The sequence below is a fragment of the Ochlerotatus camptorhynchus genome, unplaced genomic scaffold (assembly GCF_037179485.1).
Source record: "Ochlerotatus camptorhynchus isolate MF236.1 unplaced genomic scaffold, CSIRO-AGI_Acam_v1.1 ptg000303l, whole genome shotgun sequence".
Classification (NCBI taxonomy): Eukaryota; Metazoa; Arthropoda; class Insecta; order Diptera; family Culicidae; genus Ochlerotatus; species Ochlerotatus camptorhynchus.
Genome location: NW_027040791.1, coordinates 126043 through 149425, shown reverse-complemented (window position 1 = coordinate 149425; position 23383 = coordinate 126043). Strand labels below are relative to the sequence as shown.

The 23383-nt window shown below is 39.3% G+C and overlaps 1 protein-coding gene across 1 annotated transcript; it reads left to right on the top strand.

Moving 5' to 3' along the window:
- Window positions 1–149: 149 nt before the first annotated feature.
- Window positions 150–22474, top strand: temp (protein prenyltransferase alpha subunit repeat-containing protein tempura). The gene is made up of 3 exons (XM_065228816.1): window positions 150–479; window positions 15616–16049; window positions 21248–22474. Exons 1-3 carry the CDS (start codon window positions 382–384, stop codon window positions 21955–21957), a joined length of 1242 nt encoding a protein of 413 aa, XP_065084888.1. The 5' UTR covers window positions 150–381; the 3' UTR covers window positions 21958–22474.
- Window positions 22475–23383: the final 909 nt, after the last annotated feature.

Here is a 23383-nt window from a genome sequence, read left to right as displayed (position 1 = left end):
GATTTTGGAAATGTCAAAATGATCCGTTTTCAAGTGTTCCAACAACACCGTATGAAAGAAGGTGATAGCAACAGAGCAGAACATAGAGTTATCTCGTTCTAATGTCATATCGAAATGTCATTTCCATTAAAACTTCGCATTCGCTCGTATCGCTCTGCATTTATCAAAACATACGTGCGAATCGCTGCAAACTGGACGGAAACGTATTAATTCTCATGCTTTATATTTGCGAATTTCATGACAATGTTGATCACTATTTGGTAGAATTTTGCTCAGTGAAGTCCATGACTGTTGGGATTGAAGTTCTGCAGCGAAGTGTGTCCGTGTTGCTTGTGAATTTCTCACTATTGGCGCTCGATAAATAAACGAAAAAAAAAATATATGATGACCTCGGAAGCTGTGGATTGGGATGATAATAATGCGTTCTGCGAGAAGATCATCAACGAGATATACGCTGTATTCCTGCGGGATCCTGAATTGTAAGTAGTGTAGAATCAACTATTGTCACTTAAGTGGTCCTTTGTCCAGCTTTTGTTTACTCTGCTGCATTTCGGAAGATTATTGAGGGGGACATTCGCTGATCAGCGTGTAAAATATAATTACGAATAATGAGCCAAAGTATCCAAGATAGTCTAAGGCAAATGTATCTTCTTGTGTTTATAATAGCAACAAGAGAAGGGTGTCATTGATCCGGAGGTCAATTGCGGAGCTGATTGAGAAAAGGAGAACACATTGAGGCACCGTTGATCGCGTTCAGTGGCGCGCGTGGCAGTGATAGGCTTTGCGTGAAACTTGATATTTCACACTGTTCTTGTTTGCCATGAAGACGAACATAGTTTTATTCCGTCAAGTTTTAAATTAATTGAAAGATTACTTTCACTGTTATCTGAATGTCTAGCTTATTGAAGCTTTCGTTGAAACCATGAAGAGGTCTACTGACATGGAAAAAGACACACCCCACGGAACTGCCAAATTCCAAATTTGCCGCGCTATCGTGCTGCGTGATGGTATTTTTGTAAATTGGCATTAATTTATAATAATTGGATGGTACAATCTAGCTCGTTAAAATTTGCCTGAAGAAGTTTTGCTCGTCACGTCGCACATTTTTAATCAAACAAATTGCCTTATGCTTTGGGTGAACTTCTGTTATTCTGACATAGTCATAATTTTTAAAACTTGGGTTGCTTAAAAAAAATATATATATATGACAGACAGTTGCTTACCGAACAGAATTGTGCCTAATATCTTCATCTGAGCTCTTATACAAATTTTATATTCTCTGTCTTAGAGGTATTCAAATTTGTACTTTGCGGAACACTTAGTGCTCCATCAAGCTTCTACTGTGCTACTAGTGATATGTGGCAAGCAGGAATAAAGATTGCAACCGATAACAGACTCAATATGACGATTTTAGATCAATCATTATTATTGGATAGTTCAGTAAATTCAAGAAAGGTAAACGAACGGATCAATGTGACAGTGAATTAGAATGAAATTAACTTTGGAATAGTTAATGAATTTTGTATAACAGACGGAAAACCAATACCTATTGTGGAATATATATTTTTTAAAGATTCATTTCTAAAAACCGACGAATTTTCTAAAGAAATCCTGAGACGAACATTTTTCTGTGTACGAAATCTATAACACAATTGTTTTTTTTTTATTTCCAAGTCATTAAACCGTAAAAAAAATTAAACTTCTTTAAGCACAGACCCAACACATTTATTGAAATCCAAGATCCAAGATCAAGATTTTTAATTTTTCTTAGTTTAATATCTTGAACATCCACAGTACTAAAATATTCTCTAGGCCCTGGATTTAATTTTATTTAATATTATTTGAAGCCCCAGATTTTTTTTTGCATTTTCGAAATTTATCAAATTCTGAGATCTTGAAATATAATCCGAGTTCCTGGGTTTTGACATTTTTTTTTAGTCCAATAAGAATAAAATCTAATTTTTGACCTACTAAGCACAACCAGCACTTTACCTATTTTTTTTTTCGAACGGGTATTTTTACACAAAATTGAATGTTTCTACTACAGATGAATTCTAAATTTATTTACCTTTCCATATAAAGACTATAGAATTGTAAATTGGTCATATTTCGTTAAACATTCAACACTGTTTCTTGATTTTAATTGGATTCATCATTGGATTCACTTCGTCATACGGATGAAGGCAAAAATAAAATGAACGAATGTTTTCTGCTCGATAGTTCAAAAATAGACGCTTAGGCCAAAATAGTTCTCTCCCCTATTTTTTTTTGTCAAAGTTTGCATTCTTTTTTTTTAATCCTTAGAATCCAAGTAAATTTTCTCTTAGATGCTTTCATTTTTTTTCAAGTGCAGAATCTGATTCCAAGCAGAGCACTAAATGTTGCATTCAAAGTGTTTTTTATGTTACTTCATACGCGAATGTGCGTCTATCTTGAAAACTGTCGCATTAATGGCCCTTCGCTCATTTTCAACTTCTATTCAATTTTCATACTGCCGTACTCTAACGGAACTATCCACCTACCCTCTTCTAAAAAGATCATTCTCTAGCTAATAAATCATCACACTAAAGCTTCATGTTAGCATTTCCAACCAACACTAAATGTTGGCCGATCAATGCTTTGAAACGTATTTGGAACTGCACAACAATTACAATAAAATTTAATCTCTGTTGCACGGAGAACAAATTCGTTAAGTTAAGATAACAATCCTAATAGTTACTTTTACATGGAAAAATATTGTTGTTTGAAAGAAACCTATAGTTATTCCAACATTAATTTGACCATCAACTCAATCATATCTACCTAATAGATTCAACTGTTCATCTTATACTCAATTCAACTATAACTTTGATCAACTACAACAACCGTCAAACGTAATTTAGTTATATAAATTGATTTCAAGTGATCATCATAAATCCACATACTTTTAACTTGTGATGCGTAGAGCAGGCAATACAATTTCGTCTGCTATAATTTGTTCTCCGTGATATCTTAAACAAAATATTAATATACCTATTTGTATTTTATTTTTATTTATCAAGACTAACTATAGGGTTTCTTCCACTCACTTCGCAATAAAAAATGCTACGAAATTATACAATCATTATGTATTATTTTCATATTTTGTAACCCGGCGTAGTGGTCAAGTAACGACAAGTCACGAATGACCCAAGAGCGTTAAAGTGAACTATAATAATAATAATAATAAAATATCAAAAAGAGGTTGTGAAGCATGTGTGACACATAAACCTGTCAATTTCACTTTCAGAGAATCACAATCAGCTCATTCAGAGTATATGGATTGTTTGGTAGTTGGTCTAAAATACCTCAAAAACTGTCTACATGAATTGTGAACAGCCCCTTTACAGTTAGATTAATCATATACGACCAAAGTAAATAGTGTGCAGTGTACCAGCAACTGCCCAATAAATTTTGTTTCAGAAACAAGTAAAAATACCGTGGTTCTCAAAACAAAATTGTTTTAAACATGCATATTACATTCAAATCTACCCTCCTGTGCTGATGTTACCCAAATAATGTGTGTGTATGCCCTCTAACCCCCACTGGCATCAATAACTGCATCTCCACGGTTGTCACGGGAAGGACGTTTTTGTTAGTGGGAAGGGTAAATTAGATCTGGATTCTACAAGAAGGATTGGGTTACAAGAAGCTATTACAATGAAATGAAATTCTCCAAAGTAGTTAACAATGCCTTTCGAACCGGATCAGCCGTACGTCACATTGGTGTAAATATACTTATTACTTTTCTGTTTCGTTCCTTCAATTTATGTTATTAATAATTTTCTAAAGGGTGTACCGTTTCAAATCCGCACACACAAAATTCATTCTCGAAATTCGAGTTTTTATCCGATTATAACCAAATGTTCAGGTAGTAAAAAGAAACAAGTAAAGTTAGTTTTGACGTCATTCATTTAATTTATTTCGTCTTTTTATCCGAATGCGCGAACCTTGGCCTTAACCCTAGCCATAAGGTTCTGGACGACCTCAGAATCGACAGTTTTTTTTGCATATTATGTTTTCTTCATTTCTTCTACATTATTCACAACGTTAGGTCGTTTCAGAAGGTGCTCCTTTATAATGGCCCATTTTTTTTTCTATTGGGCGCAGTTGCGGAGTGTTTTGGGGGTTCAGATCTTTCAGCACGACATCATTCGCCTTATACCACTCTAGCACGTCCTTCGTGTAGTGGCATGATGCCAAATCCGGCCAGAAGATCATCGGACCGTTGTGAGCCTTCAGCAGAGGGAGAAGCTGCTTTTGGAGACACTCTTCCAAATAAACCTCCCGCATAAACAATAACCATAAGATGCGCCTAACCACCAATTCGGGATATCATCCCAATTTTATGTGGTATGGTCGCACCATCTAAGATATCGTCAGTATATGGTACACGTTTATTAGGGCTGTCCATTCATGGTGCTTGCGGTAACGAAAGGTGTACTCCGCTTTCCGCAATTACAAATCGCTTGCCAAATTAAGAACTTCTTGGCGAACTTCGACATCTTCTGTGTCCGGAGGTTTTTGGGAACATCACACTTATCCTTGGCAGTCACATACAGGTTTCCGGGAATTTGGTTGAAGTCCGCCTTCACATATGTCTCGTCATCCATTGCGCAGCAGTGTGGTTTCGTTAACTTCTGGTCGTACAACTTCCGGGCACGGCTTTTTGCGACCGTATTCTGTTTCTCGTCACCGTTTGAGGACTTTTGAACCTTAAACGTACGTAGTTCAGCTCGAGTTTTGGTATTCTGCACGAAATTCTTGCTCACATGCAACTTTTTAGCCACATTTCGAACTGAGGCCCCAACCACGCGTTTGTGACGAGACTCGGTGAGTAAAGCCACTTTTATTAAAAACGGGTTAAATTTTACTCATAAAAGGGTATTTGACTGTTATCGTGCAAGCGTAGGGTTTGTTTTCGTTTTGTTGTTTATTTTTACTTTAGAATGACAGTTCTTACAGCAAACAAAAAATTTCTCACAGCTAACAAAATATTTCATCTCACTAACACACGCAAATCTCACCAATACGAACCCGCCTGGAGAGGCCTATTAAGTTTATGTTTTTTTTTAAATTGTAAAAAGCGTTTGGTGAGAACCATGTTAATTTGATCCTCCAATCCATGGGTTCCGTAGTTTTGTTTTTCTCTACAATTCACATCTCATTTCGTGATTCACCTTTGTCGTAATACCAACTAACGATTAAAAATTGGTTCACTACTTGACTAGCCTATTGGTCCCAAGCAAATCGATTAACGTACTGTACCCCAGACCAGAAGGTCCCGAAGAAACGAGCTCAACTTTTTGGCTCAGCTCTGGAACTATCTTCGGTCCCAAGCTAATCGATTCACCCCCTTCCTTCAACGAACACAAATTTTCTAGCATTGGCATGATCATCTGGGAGGAGTTTCGCGTTTAGTGCTTTCTCCAGGAACTGTTCGCTGCCACCAGCTATCACTATCCCAGTCTTGGGCGTATCCAGCTAGGTATCTTTCAGATTGCTCGCAATCTCCGACACTGGTGAGAGACCAGCAGCCGAGCACTTTTGCATGCGGAAAACTTGCTGATTCACGGCAACGTCGACCACTAAAACTCGCGACGGACACATTATCAGAACGTTCCCGGGCTAATTCCAATCCTCTGCCAAGAAGGAGGGTTGCTGAAGTCACCACCATTGGCGTCGTAGATTTTGGAGGTTAGATTCAAGGTCAACCGACTCACTCAAAGCAAACAAAGGCAAAACACGATATATCACTAAATGACAACTTTATGAACACTTGAAACTAAATTTCAGCACAAAAATTAACAAAACAAAAAATGTTTAATTCGCTGACGAAAAAGAAAAACACGTTAGCTTTTAAGCGCGGCCTCATGCGATCTTTCTGTGCTGCTGTTACCCAAAGAATACACGAAAATGAAAGTAGGTATATATTATAACATCGATTCTGACAAAAAAAACATGCCTTTTTTAACTATTTCTTTTTATTTGGAAGGCTCAATCGCGTTAGCTTTACGGAGCCGATAGTTCATTGTTCTTTGTTTGTAACAAAATTCACTTAATTATATGTCTAGGAGTTGGGCCGAATACTCGCGGCTTACTCGAGGTTAGAGAGGTACATTGTCGAAGGATAGGATCAGGGGAAGAGCTTGGGGGTAAGGTTTCGTTGTCTCATCAGAGCGTTGTCGCCAGTATGAATGGTAGTGCGGTTCTAGTTTCGTCTGGAGTTCGACCGGCTATGGTGACCAGTGGACGACGATAAGACTCATCGAGACGGGGGGACAAGACAAACAGAAACTATCAAAGAGAGACAAAAGACAAAGGAATGAAATTTGAAGAAACACATAAACCGACTGCATATAGCAGATATCGCGAGTTCCCAACACGTCTCTGACAGGAACATAGAGTTGTCTTCCTTGGGCCTCAAGGGTAGTCAAAAGTCGCTCTTTGGCGGCGTAATTATCCGTACATTTTTTTTTTTTTTTTTTTTGTAAAATATAGTTTATTTAGGTCTTAAATAACATATTCAAGATATTTAAAAAATATTTCAATCTTCTAGAGTCAAAATGAAATCTAGCTCGCCTACATCTATTCTATTATTAATATTCACATTGACAAAGTTGATGTACTTAATGAACGTTTTTAAAATTTGATTTCTTCTCGCTGTTGTCATGTTACCCAAGATTGGCCGTACAAGATCGTCGAAGCTCAGCCTCTGCCAGCCGCCGAGCGTCGTCGTCAATTTTCGCTGGATGTGTGCCCAAGCTGCAGCAACTCAAGGGCATTCGCAAAACTTATGTTGCAAAGTCTCGATTCCTACCGCACAGTGCTGACAGTTTGGGTCGTTTGCACGGCCGATGACGTTCATCAGTCTACGGTGCTCCGTCTTCTCGTTCACTAGCAGGTAGAGATCAGTACGCTGGCTCGACGATAGCTTTCTCGATGATATGTTCATCCAGATCTTTTTCCAATTGATGCCTGGATGGTTTCGTTCCACTCTGGGTAGCTCAGTTTGTTCCAAGTAGAAACGATGGATTTGATCGCTGGAGGGGTTTTGTTGGATGTGGTGTGGAAATAAGGGAATTTGCTGTGAGAGAAGTTTTAGGCAAGGAAGATTGGCGGGGGGAGGAATATTTTGGGCGAGAAGGGACTGATAATAGGGAAGGAAAACGATCTCCTGCAGGTGACGATTGACTAGAAGTGCTTTGCATTTGATCGCCGGCAGTTGCAGTTTCAATCCACCCTGCTCTCTGCTGCGCGCCAACTGCTGCATTGGGACTCGTGCGGGTAGCCCACGAAAAAGGAAAGTCCCCATCGTTGATGTCAGCTTCGCCGTGTGAGCACATTGCGGTGGAATAACAGACGAGAGGTACCCCACCTTCGCTGTAATGAAGATGTTCAGCAGTAGCACTTTCTGCTGCAGGGAAAGGGAGCGCATGTTATGCAACCATATGAGTTGCGAGATCCTCGATACTAAAGCGTCCCAGTTTAGTTTAACCATCAGTCGCACTGAGTTGGTGAAAATAACGCCCAGTACCTTGGCATTCTCCTTTGTCTGCAGCCCTGGTATCGTCAGTGGATCTCCATTGATAAAACGAACATCGATCGCCACTGTTTTCAGTCGATTTAGCTTTGCCCCGGATACGATCTCGAAGCTACCAAACAGCTGATAAATACGGTCGATCGTGTGTTTTGAGGTGGCAATCACCGTGATGTCATCAGCATACGCAACACAAAGGTCACCAGCGCATACACGCTCCACCCGTGTGAGGAGGGGATGAAGATAGAGCACGAACAGCAGCATCGACATCGGGTCTCCCTGACGTACGGACCGTTCTATACGGAACGGCTCTGAGAGGCACCCATTCACTAGCAGCCGTGATGAAGAGGCAGCAGCGACTCGAGAGAGCCAACAGACGAAACCCTGGTCGAAGCCCAGAGAGAGCAAGGTCCGATGCAGGAACTCATGAGAGACCCGATCGAACGCGTGGTCAAGATCGAACGAGATCAACTTCCCCTTCTGCTTCCTCGCGATTAGCTGCGCAATACGATCTTTGAGCGAGAGTGTAGCTTGGAAAATAGAACGGTCGGTATTTGCGCATTTTTGAGAGGCGCTCAGGACTCGATGGATCCGCAGTACTCGTTCCAGGCGGGCCTTCATCACGCGGGAGAGGATTTTAAAATCGACGTTGAGCAGGCTGATCGGACGGTATGCTCTTGCTGTCCCATCCCCACCTCGCTTTTTAACCAACACAATAGTGCCATCGGCGAATTCAGATGGGAGCTCATTCGTCATAGCTTCATTAATAACGAAGTAGAGCTCTCGATAGATGACGTCGAAAGTTCGTAGGTAGAACTCTACCGGCAAACCATCGATCCCCGGTGATTTACGTTTTTGCGACGTTCGGATGGAGTTTTTCAACTCGTCAATGCTGATCTCCGCCATTAGAGCTGCGTTGGCTTCGTCGTTCTCGGGTACGGCTCTCTCAGTTTCGAACATTTCTTCCCCCACCTGCCTCGTCTCTTCCGCCGCATACAGGTCCCTGAAGTATCGAAACATGTGTTGCTCGATCTCCAGAGAGCCTTGTATTTGCTCTCCTCGTTCGTTCTGCAGTCCTGTTATGGTTGTTTTTTTACGTCGTCTATCACCCAACTGGAAAGTGGATATGCTCTCGCCGGCTATAAACGTCTCGTTGATGCGGATGAAGTTTTGCGCAAATTGCTTCTGCAACGTGAGCATTTGTGCTTTTACGCGGTTGATGGTCACCAGCATGGTGGGATTCTGGTAATAGCCATCATATGCGAGTCGTAATTGCTCGTACAGTCGTTGTTGTTCTGCGTTGAAAGTCCTGAAAACTTCACTTGACTTCCATCGGAAAAAAGATTTTATTTTTGGCTTCGCGCATGAGAGCCACCATGTCATCCAGCTGGGGAAATTTCTCCGTTGGCGGGTCCAAAACTGCCATCGAACTTGGAATTCCTCTAAGTTCTCGGTGGTTAAGAGGTGAGGGTGGAGGGACCAGTAACCGCGTCCTTGTTCGCGGCCAAGGTGGGGAAGGCAAATGCGCGCTGTTAGCGCTTTGTGATCCGTGAATAAGCATACGTGCGTAGCAGCACTCCGCAGATGCTCGCAAAGCCCAGCGCTGACATACATGCGGTCGAGCCTGGATGCCGCATTGTGTGTGATGTACGTGGGTGCGGGGGTTGTGGGGTACAATTTCAGCCACAGATCGTGAAGCTGTAGCTGCCGTACGGTCGCTTGGAGAGCCGGGCTTGTGTTGGAACTCGTTGAGTCGCTCGGACGTAGCACGCAGTTAAAATCTCCAGCGAGGATGACGTTTTGAGTGTTGTACCGAAGGTAGTACGCGATCGTGCTGTTGAAAAATCTTTCTCTTTCCGCACGAACAACTGTCCCCGATGGCGCATATACGTTGCAGAGCGTCGTGTTTTGCACCCTCAAAGCGATGAGACGACCATCCAGGCTCTTCTCCACATGCGAGAATTGTATGTGGTCTTTCAGCGCGATTGCCGTTCCCCGCCTTGCTTGGTCCACATTGCAGATAACGTTGAAGCCAGGGATAGAGAGTTGCTCATTCTCCACCTCCTGGAGGAAAACGATATCCAGTTCCAGTGTTCGTACAAAGGTTCTAAGAGCGTCAATCTTCGTTGCGTTCGTAATATTGTTGATGTTGATGGTGGCGAGGTTGTAACTGGAGAACTCAGCCATTAGGACGGTTGGTTACTCCCATCTCGCTTGTCGTCGCAGTCGTCATCCACGCGAGGCTTCTTGCCTGGTGGTCGAGTGCGGAGGTGTCTTCTGGAGCTGGATGACCCTACAGACGAATCTGTTTCGTTTCCATCAGACTTACCACTAGCAGTTTTGCGATCCACTCCGCCGCTAGCGGGGGGTTGTTGACTTGTATAGGGAGTCAACGACCCGCTGTCCGATGGGGGAATCGAAGCCGAGGTAGGGGCTAACGTGGGGAAATTCTGTTCAGTCAGAACTGGTGGTAACAGCTTCTGTTGTTGACGTTGGGGAATTTGTTTCGGTGGTGGCATGGTAACAGCTTTGGCCGAGATTGGTTCGAACCGAGGCCGGGAAGCTTGGTTCGAGGTCGTTTTAGTTAGGTTCGCAATGGGAGCGGCTTGGTTTGAGTTTGTGTTGGTTTGGTTCGCACTATAGTCGACTGGACTCGTTTTTTGCGACGGCGTCTGCTTTGCGGCATCGGCGTATGATTTTTGCACGAGCAGTTTTTTATTTTGCACGCAAGTAGCCCCGATGTGCATGTATTCGCGGCAGTGTCGGCATGTTTGTAGCTGCCCGAAATACGATACATTCGTCACTTCGCCGTCGATCGTGACCCACGACTCGATGTTTCGTTTCACCGTCATTTTTGCTACACGAACGCCGGTTGAAATGCCAGGGAAATCGATATCGGTTCCGCATCGTTGTTCTCGTATTGCGATTACGTCACCGTATCTTCCTAGAAAATCAGTAATTTTTTGATCCGACACGTCCTCGGATAAATCGTAGAGCCTCACCTCCACTGCTCCCTCCTCCAGTGTGATTTTCAACGGATATTTTTCCCGTCGACCGTTATTTCGTGTTTGTTGTCATGTTCCTCACAGATTCGTTGCGCCAACGCTAGGTCGACGACTTTCACGAAAGAAACTCCGAGGGTTCTGCTGTTCTGAATCCGTAGCACTTCACCTTGCTTCAGACCCAATATGGTCGCACAGAATTTGTGAACTTTGGCATTGTCCGGTTTCTTCGGCACGTTCGCAAAATCTATGCGAAAGGTGTTTTCTCGACGGCCCATCGCGAAGTCGTTTGGACGCGCAGCGACACGTAACGGCTCAGCGATGCGCAGAAAGAGAAAAAAAAAAACACAGTTGGCACTGGTAATTAGCTTGTGTTCGACTTCCACAGAACTGTAACAAAAATACATCTGTTCAGCTCGGAAGCTGAGCGCTCACTGATACATTGCCAAACTGCGTGATCGATAAAAACCATGCCTTAAATGAAGAGATGAACCAGCCTATGGCTGAAAGTCTCGATAATAAAGCTAACCTAACCTTTTTTTTTCCCCTTCATTTGTTTTCCGTCGAATTTTCAATTACACAAATCACGAAAATTAGTGCCCCCTTTCTCCTGAAATTGCTACTGCATGTATGCAGTAGAGTGATGCAAAATTTGAAATTTTCACTCCACAATACTTAAAAGATTCCAAATCGGATCCTGACTAACCTCTCAAAATTTGAACCCATTTGCTGAGAAACTGAGATGGCACAAACCATTTGAAATTTGTATGGGAATTACTATGGTAAAACCAAGATTTTTGTTCATGTCTATCTAATAATTCACCATATCGGTCTGCTTCAAAAACTTTCAACTGTGCTTGTAGGAAATTTTCCCAGCTACAACTTTGCTCAAGGCCACTTTTCGATTAAATGCAAAGGATCGAAAGTTATCAATGGTTCAATGCGCTGATGTCTTATGATCATGTTCAATCAACTGCTCAGCAGGCAACATTGGTGTTTCTGGGGCGTTAAATAGGACACAAATATCATGGCTACTATGTCACACTGCAAAATACAGTGTTGCCTACAGAGCAGCTGCTTGATCTTGTCATAAGTTTACCAATCTCTTAAATAATGTATAACTTTTTGCTGTCTCGTTTTACATAGAAACGATCTTCAGCAAAGTTGTAGCTGAGAAATTTTCTATAAGAATGGCTATCGAACTGTTTCGCAGCTCAATATGGAAAAAGACTAGAAGGCAACAAACAAAAAGTTGAGATTTCCCATAGTAATTTACATGCAAACATCAAATGGCTTGTGCGAAGTCTTTTTCTAACCAAATGAATTGTAACTTTGGGAGGCTAATCAGGACCCGATTTGAAACCATTTAAACACTGTGGAGCGAAAAAGTCAAATTTTGCATCAGTCTAGTATGCAGTGCAGCAAACGTGGAGTCAGCGTTGCCAGGTCATTTTCAGGAAAATCTGGACCAGGTAAAATATGAAATCTGGAAACATCTGGAATGCTCCAAAAAAACCTCTTTTCAACATAATGCTATTGAAATCAATGTGATGTGCCAATCTCCCGTAAAAATAGGTCAGTATGATCATCTGGAATTTATTTAAGTACTAGAATGGTTTCTAAATTACATATTTAAATAAATTATATAAAGCAAATAACTTGTAAGCATTTCCAAAATCATCCAAAAATTAAAAAGTATTGACACGGTGAGTTCTTATTAATTCTAATATTTATTTCTCGGAATTTGATCAGCTTTACAGTTTAATACTTGACATCATACAACACACAACACCCAGCAGACCAGTAGCCAATTTTATTTTGAAGCAAAATTCACCGGGCTGAAGTGGGAATCAAAGCCTAACATCGTGGAACTCACACACAGTTTTTCTAAACTACGGGTAACTGCACTATTCGCATGACCATTACGAATAATTTGATGCCAAAGAATAATTTCATTATATAACTATTTTTTGAAGTATCAGGATCTTGCAATGATTCTTAATTCCGGAATTTATATTTTTCCTGCGTCTCAGATCATTATCTTCGCCATTCTTTAGTTCAATTTGAATCATCCTCTAATTCCATCATATTTCTTTTTTATACTTCCCTAAAATAATCTTGAAAATATCTAAACTTTTCCAGCAACATTTTAAGAGTTCTTAGCATTACCTCTTGTAATCTCTTATAAATCACTCTCCGATTCCACAACTCCCTCAAACTGGCAATAATTTACTCAATTTTGTGTCCATTTTTCTCTATGAAATTCTTAAAATATTCTTGACAATTTACTTGGTACCCTCTTCAGAATGACCGTCACACTCTTCTCAGACTTAACCGATAAATCCCTTTGAAGAGCTTTGTAGGTAAGGTTATAATTGTGTTGAAATCCTTTACAGTATTACCTAAGTACTCAAGTACTTTTCCAAAATGGTTTTGAAAGTCTCCCAGAAATCGCACTTAAAATTTTATTAAAACTAATCTCCATAGAAACATTAGACAGAATTCCATTGAAATTATTCTCACGATTCGTATCAACATACTCCTTAAGTTTCATCATAAGAATTTCCTATGATTCCTCTTCTGGATTGTATTTCCTTTATTGACAAAATCTCCATGCAATTGTCATCAGAGTTGACAAGACAATTGACACCGTCTTCAATCAGACGTTGCACAGACTGAATATTTAACACTAGACAACGGACAACACACCACACCCAGTAGACCAGTAGGGAAATTTTCAGGTTGCCAAAATTTGCACCGGCTGAAGCGGGAATCGAACCCATACTTTGTGGCACTCACAATACGCCTTTTTATTTTTTTATTAGAGTTTAAATGAATTGCACTGATTTTTAAAGAAACACGTTTAAAAAATCTGGGAAAATCTGGAACATATTTAAAACATCTGGAAATATACGTGGTCTGTCTGTGTATCTGGCAAGACGACTAAAAATCTGGAAAATCCAGATAAATTTGGAATACTGGCAACGCTGCGTGGAGTAACAGTTTCATTGTAGTACGTGTCGTGGAAGCTGATATTTGTGCACTTAAAGTTTCCGAAGTGGTAGCGAAAATAAGGATCTCACAGCGAAACACTTTAAGCAAAACAAAACCTCACATGACGTCTGACATTTTCGTCGATCATGCAACTGAAAAAAATCCTTTTCTCAGCAATAAGACATAATATGAAATATTATTTCAGTAATAGTAATTATAACCACTGAAAGATAAAAGTTTTTAAAGTGTAATTATATGTGTACACATTTATATACCTATTGCAATTGATCCGAAGAATAGTTCTTTTTTACAAAAGTGAGCTGTATTTGGGGCATGAGTGGAGACTGATACATTGAAGGTAAATAAAGAAGGTATTATTTCCTGCTTTATTGATATATTCGAAGAAGGAAATATGGAATACTCTTTCTTTATCAAAATATTGAACTATATTCCGAAAAATGGAATATTCCTGCAAATTGCATTTCGGGTAATGTACCGATTTGAGAAATGTTACTTTCCGGAAAATGGCATTTCAGCAAATGGAATTCGAAACACTAGACAAACCTATGTTAGATGAATCTTTAGTATAAAAAAACAAATGCTGTGCCTTCCTTTTAAATTCAATTTGTGGATTCACGATAACATTCTTTAGGGACAAGAGATGACTTTTAATCCATGAAAAATATCCAGAAACCGTGGAAATATTGTCAAAAACGGGGAGGCACAGTATTTCAAGAACTGAATATCCCGTTCTTCTTTTGGTAAATTAAATTGTCGATTATGAAAAAAAAAAATGGTTTTTATTTACAATACAATTCACTTCATGTTATTGTTCATAATGAAAAATTAAATTATTGATAAAAATAATATTCCTTTCTAAGTGTGTTAATTTTGGTGTAAGATGGCCACCTTAACGAAAAACTCATAAAATTCTATTATTTTGAGCAGAAAATAATTCTTTCTATAATCTTGCAGAAGTTTGAAGGGTTGGCCATTTTCCTATGCTTGAAAAACAATTATACAAAATTATTAAACCTCGAAAAAGATTCAGAATAAAACTTCCCTCCCCATGGACATGGAGGCAAGGTTGCAAATACTCATTTCAGCTCTACTCAATGTTTTTTTTAAATAATGAAATAATTAGATGCTATGATCATATTTTGAATTGGTAAGATACAAGAAGGGGTTGCGAAGAATGTGTTTGACATATAAAACTTGTTTATTTCACTTCATGAGAGTCGCAATCAGCGATTTTTCACACACTTTCACTCACTCACTCACTCACTCAGCGATCAGCAAATCGCTGATTGTGACTCATAGAAAGCAAAAATTACAGGTTTTATGTTTCAAACGCATACTTTGTAACCTCTTCTTGTAAGTTACAAGTAAAACATGTCATCATACCATCTTTTGGTTTTATTATTCCGAAAAACATTGTTTTAGCTGAAATGAGTATTTGCAACCTTGCATGGAAGTTGACGGTACTGAAGCAAAGGGTTATGTTTAATCTCTTTATATTTGCAACGATGATGATGTCCCATAGTGACACATGTCACCTTCATAATGCTTCAGTATGCCTCAAACGATTATTTATTGGTAGTTATTAGAACTTCCTTGATGAAATCGGCTGCTTCATGCAGACTGAGCAATTCTGAGTATCAGATTTGTTCTGTATACAGAGGAACTGGGAGGGCTTATTAGAAACTTCTCACCAAATGATCTTCTAGTAAATTTTGCATATCATTTTATTAAAAATTTATTTTATCTTAGCATATTGCTTAAAAAATCTGACCCAAGATAATAGTATGTTACTGTATTGTACTGTACAGTTAATAGATATCCATTGCCTGGGTAAGGTTTTTTTTTTTTTATTTTAAACATTATAGTAAAATAATTTCTGGTGGAGGTTTCAGCCCTACTTTTAATTCCCACGATCTGGATTCGTTGCCTTCAAAGTTGTTTCAGAGCTATTCCTCAGATTACCGTTACTATTCTAATTTGTGTAACTTATTTTCCTAATGTAGATACAGGATTGAACCGAATATTCTGTTTTTTTTCCAGAACTGGATTCGAAGTCATACCGATGCCATCCAATACGAACAAATCTCCGGTAATCCACATCGAGCACAACCTAGGACTGCAGTCGTGGTGCGTTAAGTATATCTACGAATACGCCCATCGACTGCTACTTCGACACAAAGCCGAATGCTTTAAGCTTTCAGGAGGAGTGACACCGTCTTCGACGAGTATCGTCGGTAATACCTCCGGAGCATTGCTGATGTCCGGCACTGGAAACAATGCGATCATCAAGTACCTGAACTGTGCCATTTTGATTAACCCGGATGTGGCAACGTTTTGGAACCTACGCAGGCAGCTTTTCGCGAAGAATCGGCTCGACATTACCAAAGAGTTTCAATTCTCAGCAGTAGTTCTGAGCAAAAAACCAAAGTCGAATGAAGCGTTCGCGTACAGGCGGTGGCTGTATTTGTTTCAAAGTAAGTAGCAACATACATCAATTTGAAATGCTTGTGTTAGATTTGTCGCACTGACGACAATTGTTTAGTTGACCCAAGCGGTCAGTGCTTTGATGTTAGAAAGCAGTAGGAACATATGTGGCAAATTTAGCTTCCTTGGTTAGGTGTTATAAGTTGATTTGATGTTTGGCTTCTATCTCGCTAGAAAGGAATTGTTCTTATATCTTCGTTGGTTATCACATCTCAACATCTCACAAGTTATTTGCGATAATTTTCTTGTATGTGACTGCATAAATTCTACAAAAAAAACCTTGGTTTTTTGTTTGACATTGCAGTTTTAGAAACAAGTGCTCAGTAAATGTTTCTAAACCTTTTTTTTCCTAAAGTTTCTTACCAAAACTTTGCGAAACATTTTACGTTTTCAACTCAATTTAACAATTTAACCCCAGTGTGTCTGAGTTCAATTCCAACTGCAGTATGAGGCAAAAAATCTCTGGTCACCTTCTCCTTCGGAAGGGAAGTAACGCCGTTGGTACCGGTCCAAGTGTTGATGAGTTTGATTGGTTTCAGCATTTCACGTGTGGAAGTCGCCTTACTGGCATTCGATTGCCGTTAGTTATTAATTACCAATTGGCAATCGACTCTCATCGGTGATTGGCACTTGATTGCGGAACATAGACCAAAGATCTGAAAGTTCCCTTCTTTTGATCATGAGCTGTTATTTCATATTCCGTTGAAGTGCAGCCCAGATGGCAAATTATGAATTTATCGGTTTAAATAAAGTGTTTCAATATGTATGCCAAATGGGTTATAGCCGACAAAAGATCGAAATAATTATAAATAAGTCTAGGCTTGATTTACTTGCTTTACTTTACATATTGTGTTTCCAACCTTTTATTCTTTTATTTTTTGATCCACTAAAAGTAATTTGATCTTTCAACATTTTTGACCTTTTAAAATTTTCTACTTTTTATCCATTTCACCTTTTTGAACATTCGACCTTTTGTCTATTTTAATTTCATTCGGGTTTGTCCATTCGACATTTGATCCATTTCGACATTTTGTCCTTCGACTTTTTGTCTTTCGACTTTCTGTTCTTCAACCTTTTTTTCTTACAACCCCTCAGCTTGGTACACGTTCGACGGTGTATACTCTTTTTTAGGCTTGGGTAGTGAACCGAGGATTGCGCGCGACAATTTTCGTCATAGTTCATTAAAATAAATATTTTATTTATGAATCCTATGTTTACTAGATTGATAAATGTTCAAGAATTAACTTGACTAACAAATTAGAACTATTTAAACGCTGTACACAAATTACGTAACGCAAAAATCCGGATTTTGTATCCCTTTTTTCCCCTATGCAAAAATAAGCAACGCTTGATAAGACACCCTCTCCCCTTCCCTAAAATTAAGTAACACTAACTTACTCGCCTCTCTTTTTTTCAAGATTGAATAAACAATGTCAATAACAGTGTGAAATGTTTTTATTATGATCTAGATACAAGGGTCGCGTGCATTTATTTAACAATTTTTTTTTTGTTTTTGATTTTTTTTTCAGTTTGGTCAATCTGTTACTCCCTCCTCCCCCTATGTAACAATAAGTAATGTGAGCTCTAACCCTCCTACCCCCTCCATGTGTTACGTAATTTGTGCTCGAAGCCTTACTCGAACCATGTCTAAAAAACCGTGCTGAACCGTGCTGGTTCACGAAACCGAGTGGTTCATCATGCTTTGTCCAAACATGGGTTAGGGGCTGTTAATAAACTACGTAGAAAATTCAGGGTCCGGGGAGTTGGCGATTGTCTACGGTCCATATAAATTTTAATAATTTTGTATGGACAAAAGTCTACATAGGGATGGTGGGTCTAGAATCACAAAAAACTATCTACGTAGTTGATGAACAGTCCCTTAGGTTAAATGTTCTAATTTTTTCGTCACGCTGGTTCTTGAACATTTATCAGTAGAATAAACATCGGATTCATGAAAACAAAAAAAAAACACATTTAAGTGCACCGTGACAGAAACTGTAGGGTACAGCCTCGGTACACTTCCCAAGTCTGCTCTTTTTTTATTTTCCTTATGGTGAACTTGATGGCTAGCAAACGGCTGCTGGACAATGCGTATCATTTACCACATGTATCTGCATGCAGGTAAAATAGAATTCAATTAGTGGTTCTTAGCATCTTGTTAGGCAACTCTACTCCTTTTGCAACCTCCCCGCGATGCCACCTGGGTACGAGTAACCTTAGGAAATATCGGGTAATCAACTAGAGATGGGCAAAACGGATCACTTGGATTAACGGCTTAGAATTGTTTTATTCGTATACTGCCGCTATTCGCATAACAGTCCTATGTAAATAGGAAATCTATAGGACATGGGACTCTTATGCGAATAGCTGCGAAAAAATTGTCCAAATCTTTTGTAGTGTATTGTGATATTTCCCAAATTTATATTTTTCCAATACACTAATCAACACTAATCCAGCATTGTTGGGTATTTTTTTCAACTGGGCTTGAACCGTAAATCAAATCTTTTACTGAATATTCAGTTCAAATTAGCGGAATTACTGACATTCAGCAAATACAAACTGAACTTCGGTAACTTTTATTGAAAAATACTGAGCACAGAATTTATAATTACTGAGAAAGACATAAAGTTCTAAATTTTCTGTGTTGTACGAAAAGTCAGTAATTATAATTACTGTAAACAAAGTAATCATAGATTTTTCCTGGACATTTGTCAAAATACTCATCGTATTTTGCTGACCATGAATTATAAAATTTTAAGCTGTCATTTTTTGCAATCGCTATTTTAGCTTTAGTGAAAATTCAGAAGCAAGTATTTTTTTCCACGGCAGTGGAGTCGAGTCGGAGTCGGAGGGATTTTCGAGGTATCTGATGTCCAAATCAAAGGTATTCTTTATATTACACCGATAAAACACCATTGACAGTAACTCCGAGCCCGGAACCTACCAAAAATGCCGCCGCCTCCAACCCGACTCCACAGCCCTGGTTTTTGTTTTCGTAATTTTTTTTCAGTAAACATTTGAGAAAAGTATGTTATATCATGTTATATATTGTAACGTGCCAGTGCGGTGTTACTCCCAGCACTGATGAGACCCCCGTCTCCAAGCCTCAGGATCGGCACACGCTCGTGATTATTCCGCGAACCAAGAAAACACTCAAAGTTCACTTAAGATAAACTCTCACTTTATTCGTTTTGACGACACTCACTTCACGGACGGTCTCCCACTTCCTTAGGTTTCTACTCCTACCTTGTGCTAGCACTACTCTTCTTTGTCTTCGGGGCCCCTTCACCTGCCACTGCCGTCGTCGTTCCTCTCCTTCCTCTGGTACCGCATCACCTTCTTGGGCCAGGGGTGGACGCCTCTACCTGTCCCGTGCGCCCCTCGAGTATGGTGACGGACTCGAGGTTTCAACGAACCACAAGGGTAAGTTGACTTGCCTGGATTGGTTGCGCACACTGTAGCTGAGGGATCAGATTCTGGAACTGCGATTCGGACACACTATCGGCGATTGGCGTGGTCGACTCCGGAAAATTCGTTGGGTTCACTGGCGTTACGGTAAAACCGCGAGGTCCTGTGGGCGCGAAGGAGAATTCGAAATGGCGGTTATCGACCTGACAACGGTTGGATTGGTTCGGGGTTTTCTTGGCGATGGTAATTACCTGGCTGTCCAATGGTATGTGGCAGCTTCCTCTACAACTTCTTCAACTTCAACTTCCAACTTAGCTCACTTTAGCACTTAGTTTTCACCTTCAAACTATTAACGCTATCAAACGCTATGTGACCGTAGTCTATAATGATCACCAGGCTTCTGACTGTGCCTCTTGGTGGACGATGACCCCGAACCGTGACCGTTGAACCGTCGTACGTGCCACGAATTCTCCACGCAATAGCCCGATTACGCCACCCCTATGGACGTCCATTCATGATTACACACAGCGTGCTCTGGTGGTGGCTAGTGGCATTGTTCTACAGTTTATAGGGAAGTGTCTCCTACTGGCTGCGTTCGTGAGGATTCTGGGACGTTTTACCTTTTACGAACATTTAAACATTTTCTTAGAATTTAATAACTAAATATACGAAAACTACACGCGATTAATCTCACCAATCTTGGACGCAACGCTTACACTTGTTACAATATTGAAGTAAGCTCGTCGTTGATATTGAATAACTTGCTATAATTTTTAATAATCCTTTTTCAAGGTTACGATCCCAACAGTAAATATTGAAACCCCTGCCCTTAAAGTGTGTGGGAAATTATGCGAAGACAACACTGATGGTGTTTATTTCCTGGAAGAATATCACTATCCATCAGTGCAAATCCTTAACTGCTGAAAAATATAATTCACCAAACGTGTTTTTTTCTGTGCAATTAATAATTATTTAATTGAAATGAGCATTTCTCTCCCAACACAAACAAAACTTTTTTAACTGGCTTACACGGTATTTACTAAGAAAAAATAACTGCATTGTCAGTTAAATACCAAAAAAAAAAAAACAACGTTCACATTTATCTGGGTTATCTAAGTCCGAAATTCCCATATATTTTCACATATAAAATATTAAAATTCTCCCGCAAACCGAACATATACCCAAATTAATATTAGTTATTAAAAAATTATTAGATTGGATCCCCCTATGAATTGTATAACAGTAGGGTATAAGTTGCTGACTTGAAATTTCCAGTGAAGAATGTTTAGTCCACATATGTAATTTTTATCAGGGTCTGAGTGGTGGTTTTCAATGATTTTTATTAAGGTTTAAATTAATTGTTTTTCTTGATTTCAAATGAAAAAAGATCCTACAGTATTTCTTGACCATTGTATCTTTATTGTATTTATTTTTTCATAAGTGAAAATCACTTAGGGTTTACGTGAAATGCACATAGAATTTGAGTATGTGCAAATCTCGTGCGTTTCATTAAAAAACCTAGTGACTTTAAAGGGACTTCCTGTTGATACATATGGGGTATCACGTAGACTCTACTTCTGTCACGTAAATTTATCATAAAAGTGGCTCCTCCTGATTTTTCACGTAACAATAACGTGTCGATTATTTTGAGTGCACATTTACATCTACTAAACGGCTGAATTGATCAACGCTACAGTAAACGTTACAGACCAACTATAGAATAGCATTTCCATTTGCCCTGCCGTACCTTAATAATATCTACTTCTAATTATGTTTTTAGGCTACGATGCTATCGATTGGTCTTTCGAAATTGGGCTATGCGAAAAATGTGCAGACAAAAGCACTACCAATTACCATGCCTGGTGCCATCGCCAGTGGGTCATCATGAAGGCTCCGCAGCTACTGAAGTTTGAAGTTTACAAAACGGAAAAGTTTATTCGAAAGCACATCCACGACTACAGCTGCTTCAATCACCGGCAGTTTGTCCTGGCGAAAATGTACGAATCGTCGTATTTCGATGAACACGATGGAGATGACTTTAACGAGCTCATGCAATACACTGGTTTTCTTGGAAACACAACTGTCGAAAATACAGACGAATTACTCCGATGGCTCGTTCCGACTGCTAGTAGAGAAAAACTAAATCAGTTAAAGCTACGATCGTTCTTATTTTGCCTTAATTTAGCGGCCTACGATTTGAGATTTTGCGACGAATTGCAGTCAGTATATGGCGAATCGCAAGCTTTCGAAAACCATCGACGTTTTATGCTAAAATTTATTGTCGACCGTTGTCGTTGTGCGTTCAGCACTTTAGCAGTGGACAAAACAAACGGACACATGTCTACGTGCAATCAACCCATGCATAAAATCACAAAATTGGATGATCAGGACAGTGCTTTCATCCGTGCTATCGAAGCGAACGAAAAAAATCGAACCACACCTCAACATAAGCTGTGGTGCAGTTTGTTTCTAGGATTTGATTTCGAATGAAGCAAAAAAGATTAGTTGCTGGTTTCTTCTTATTTTATCTTTTATGGTGCCTACCTTAACGGAGACCGTAGCACATTGTTTTTAAAAGTTCCTAATTCTTTAAGTAGCTGACATGAACAAATTTTACTCACTTTTAATAAAAACAAATAATAGCCATCTTGGTTTAGTTTGCTCTTCTTTCAATAAGTTTGTTTGAATCTTGAACAGTTTGCTAAATTTAGTCTATGATAGGTTTTATTAAATTTTATTTATGTTTTTTTTTTAAATATTGTAGAAATTATTGGTTTTTTTTTGTAAACTACCGCTGAAAATAAATGCAATGCTAGAATGAAACAGTTCTCAAAATTAGTTATCAGACGCGGGGAAATGACACATTGCTTCGCTTTAATTGAATGTGACCAGTTCAGTATGAAACCTCTGAAAAAGTCATTATATTAATGATAGTTATTTTTGCCAAATGTTTGATTATTTTGAGTGTTAGAGCTGAAAGCAATAAATTTCATATTAACATTAAAAATGCTTTACAATTGTTACCTTATTACTGAAAGAAAGTTCCAAACCTTCACCGCTATTTTGAAGAAGATAATGTTTAAGCAATGTATGCAACATTGCGTGCAAGGTTAATCAAAATCGAGCTAGCTATTCGAGCAGATTCAAACTCGATTAAGTGAATAGGTATTGTTATTCGACACAAGCATGCAAACATGTCAAGGCGATGAAGGGCTGTATAACTTCTCTCTTGCTCTTTAAATATGCTAGATACGGGTTCTCTCACAGATCCTTAATATCTTACCGTTCTCGGTAGAGTTTGTGATTGTATACGTATATGTCGAGTGAGTGTATTTTATCCTGCGAGCATCTATCGGCATTTTCGCTTCCATTTAAATTGGCTAATAGAGAATAATAATGTAAATTTGTAATATAAATCTACGTGCTTCAAGTGCGGGATCAGCAGTTCTTCCAATATTACTTATAAAGTGAAGAAATCCTGCTCGCCAACGCTGGTTTTCCCGGAGGTGTGACCCTTCGAAATCGTACACGGTGTATTTGCAGTAAAAGAAGAATGCGATTCGCCTTGAAGCTACTCGGAAAAGTGGGAGCATAAATTTCAGGAAGATTTTCCTTGAAAACAGTTTGATGAACGCTCGAAAAGGTGTTTCTTTCGTTGCCCAGCTGTGTAGCATAGCTTCTGGATTACGATAGTTTACTAGTTCGGTCGAATTAATATATCACAATATCAAAATTGCCGCCGACGGTAAAAGGTAAGACTGATAAAGGTTCTGTCCCAATGGTTAGTGCGATAGAGAAGGTCAGGGCCATTTAATAGCTTCCTACATATATAATAAATCAACATTTTATAGGGCTCAGCGTACTACATTGGTATATCACTAACTGATACACCCACTCCCACTCATTGGGCCGAATG

Excerpts from the sequence above, each read along its gene's own strand:
- temp (XM_065228816.1), top strand. The coding sequence starts at position 382 with ATGATGACCTCGGAAGCTGTGGATTGGGATGATAATAATGCGTTCTGC. Across the intron at positions 480-15,615 it reads TTCCTGCGGGATCCTGAATT|AACTGGATTCGAAGTCATAC; the intron begins GTAAGTAGTGTA and ends TTTTTTTTCCAG. Across the intron at positions 16,050-21,247 it reads GTGGCTGTATTTGTTTCAAA|GCTACGATGCTATCGATTGG; the intron begins GTAAGTAGCAAC and ends TTATGTTTTTAG.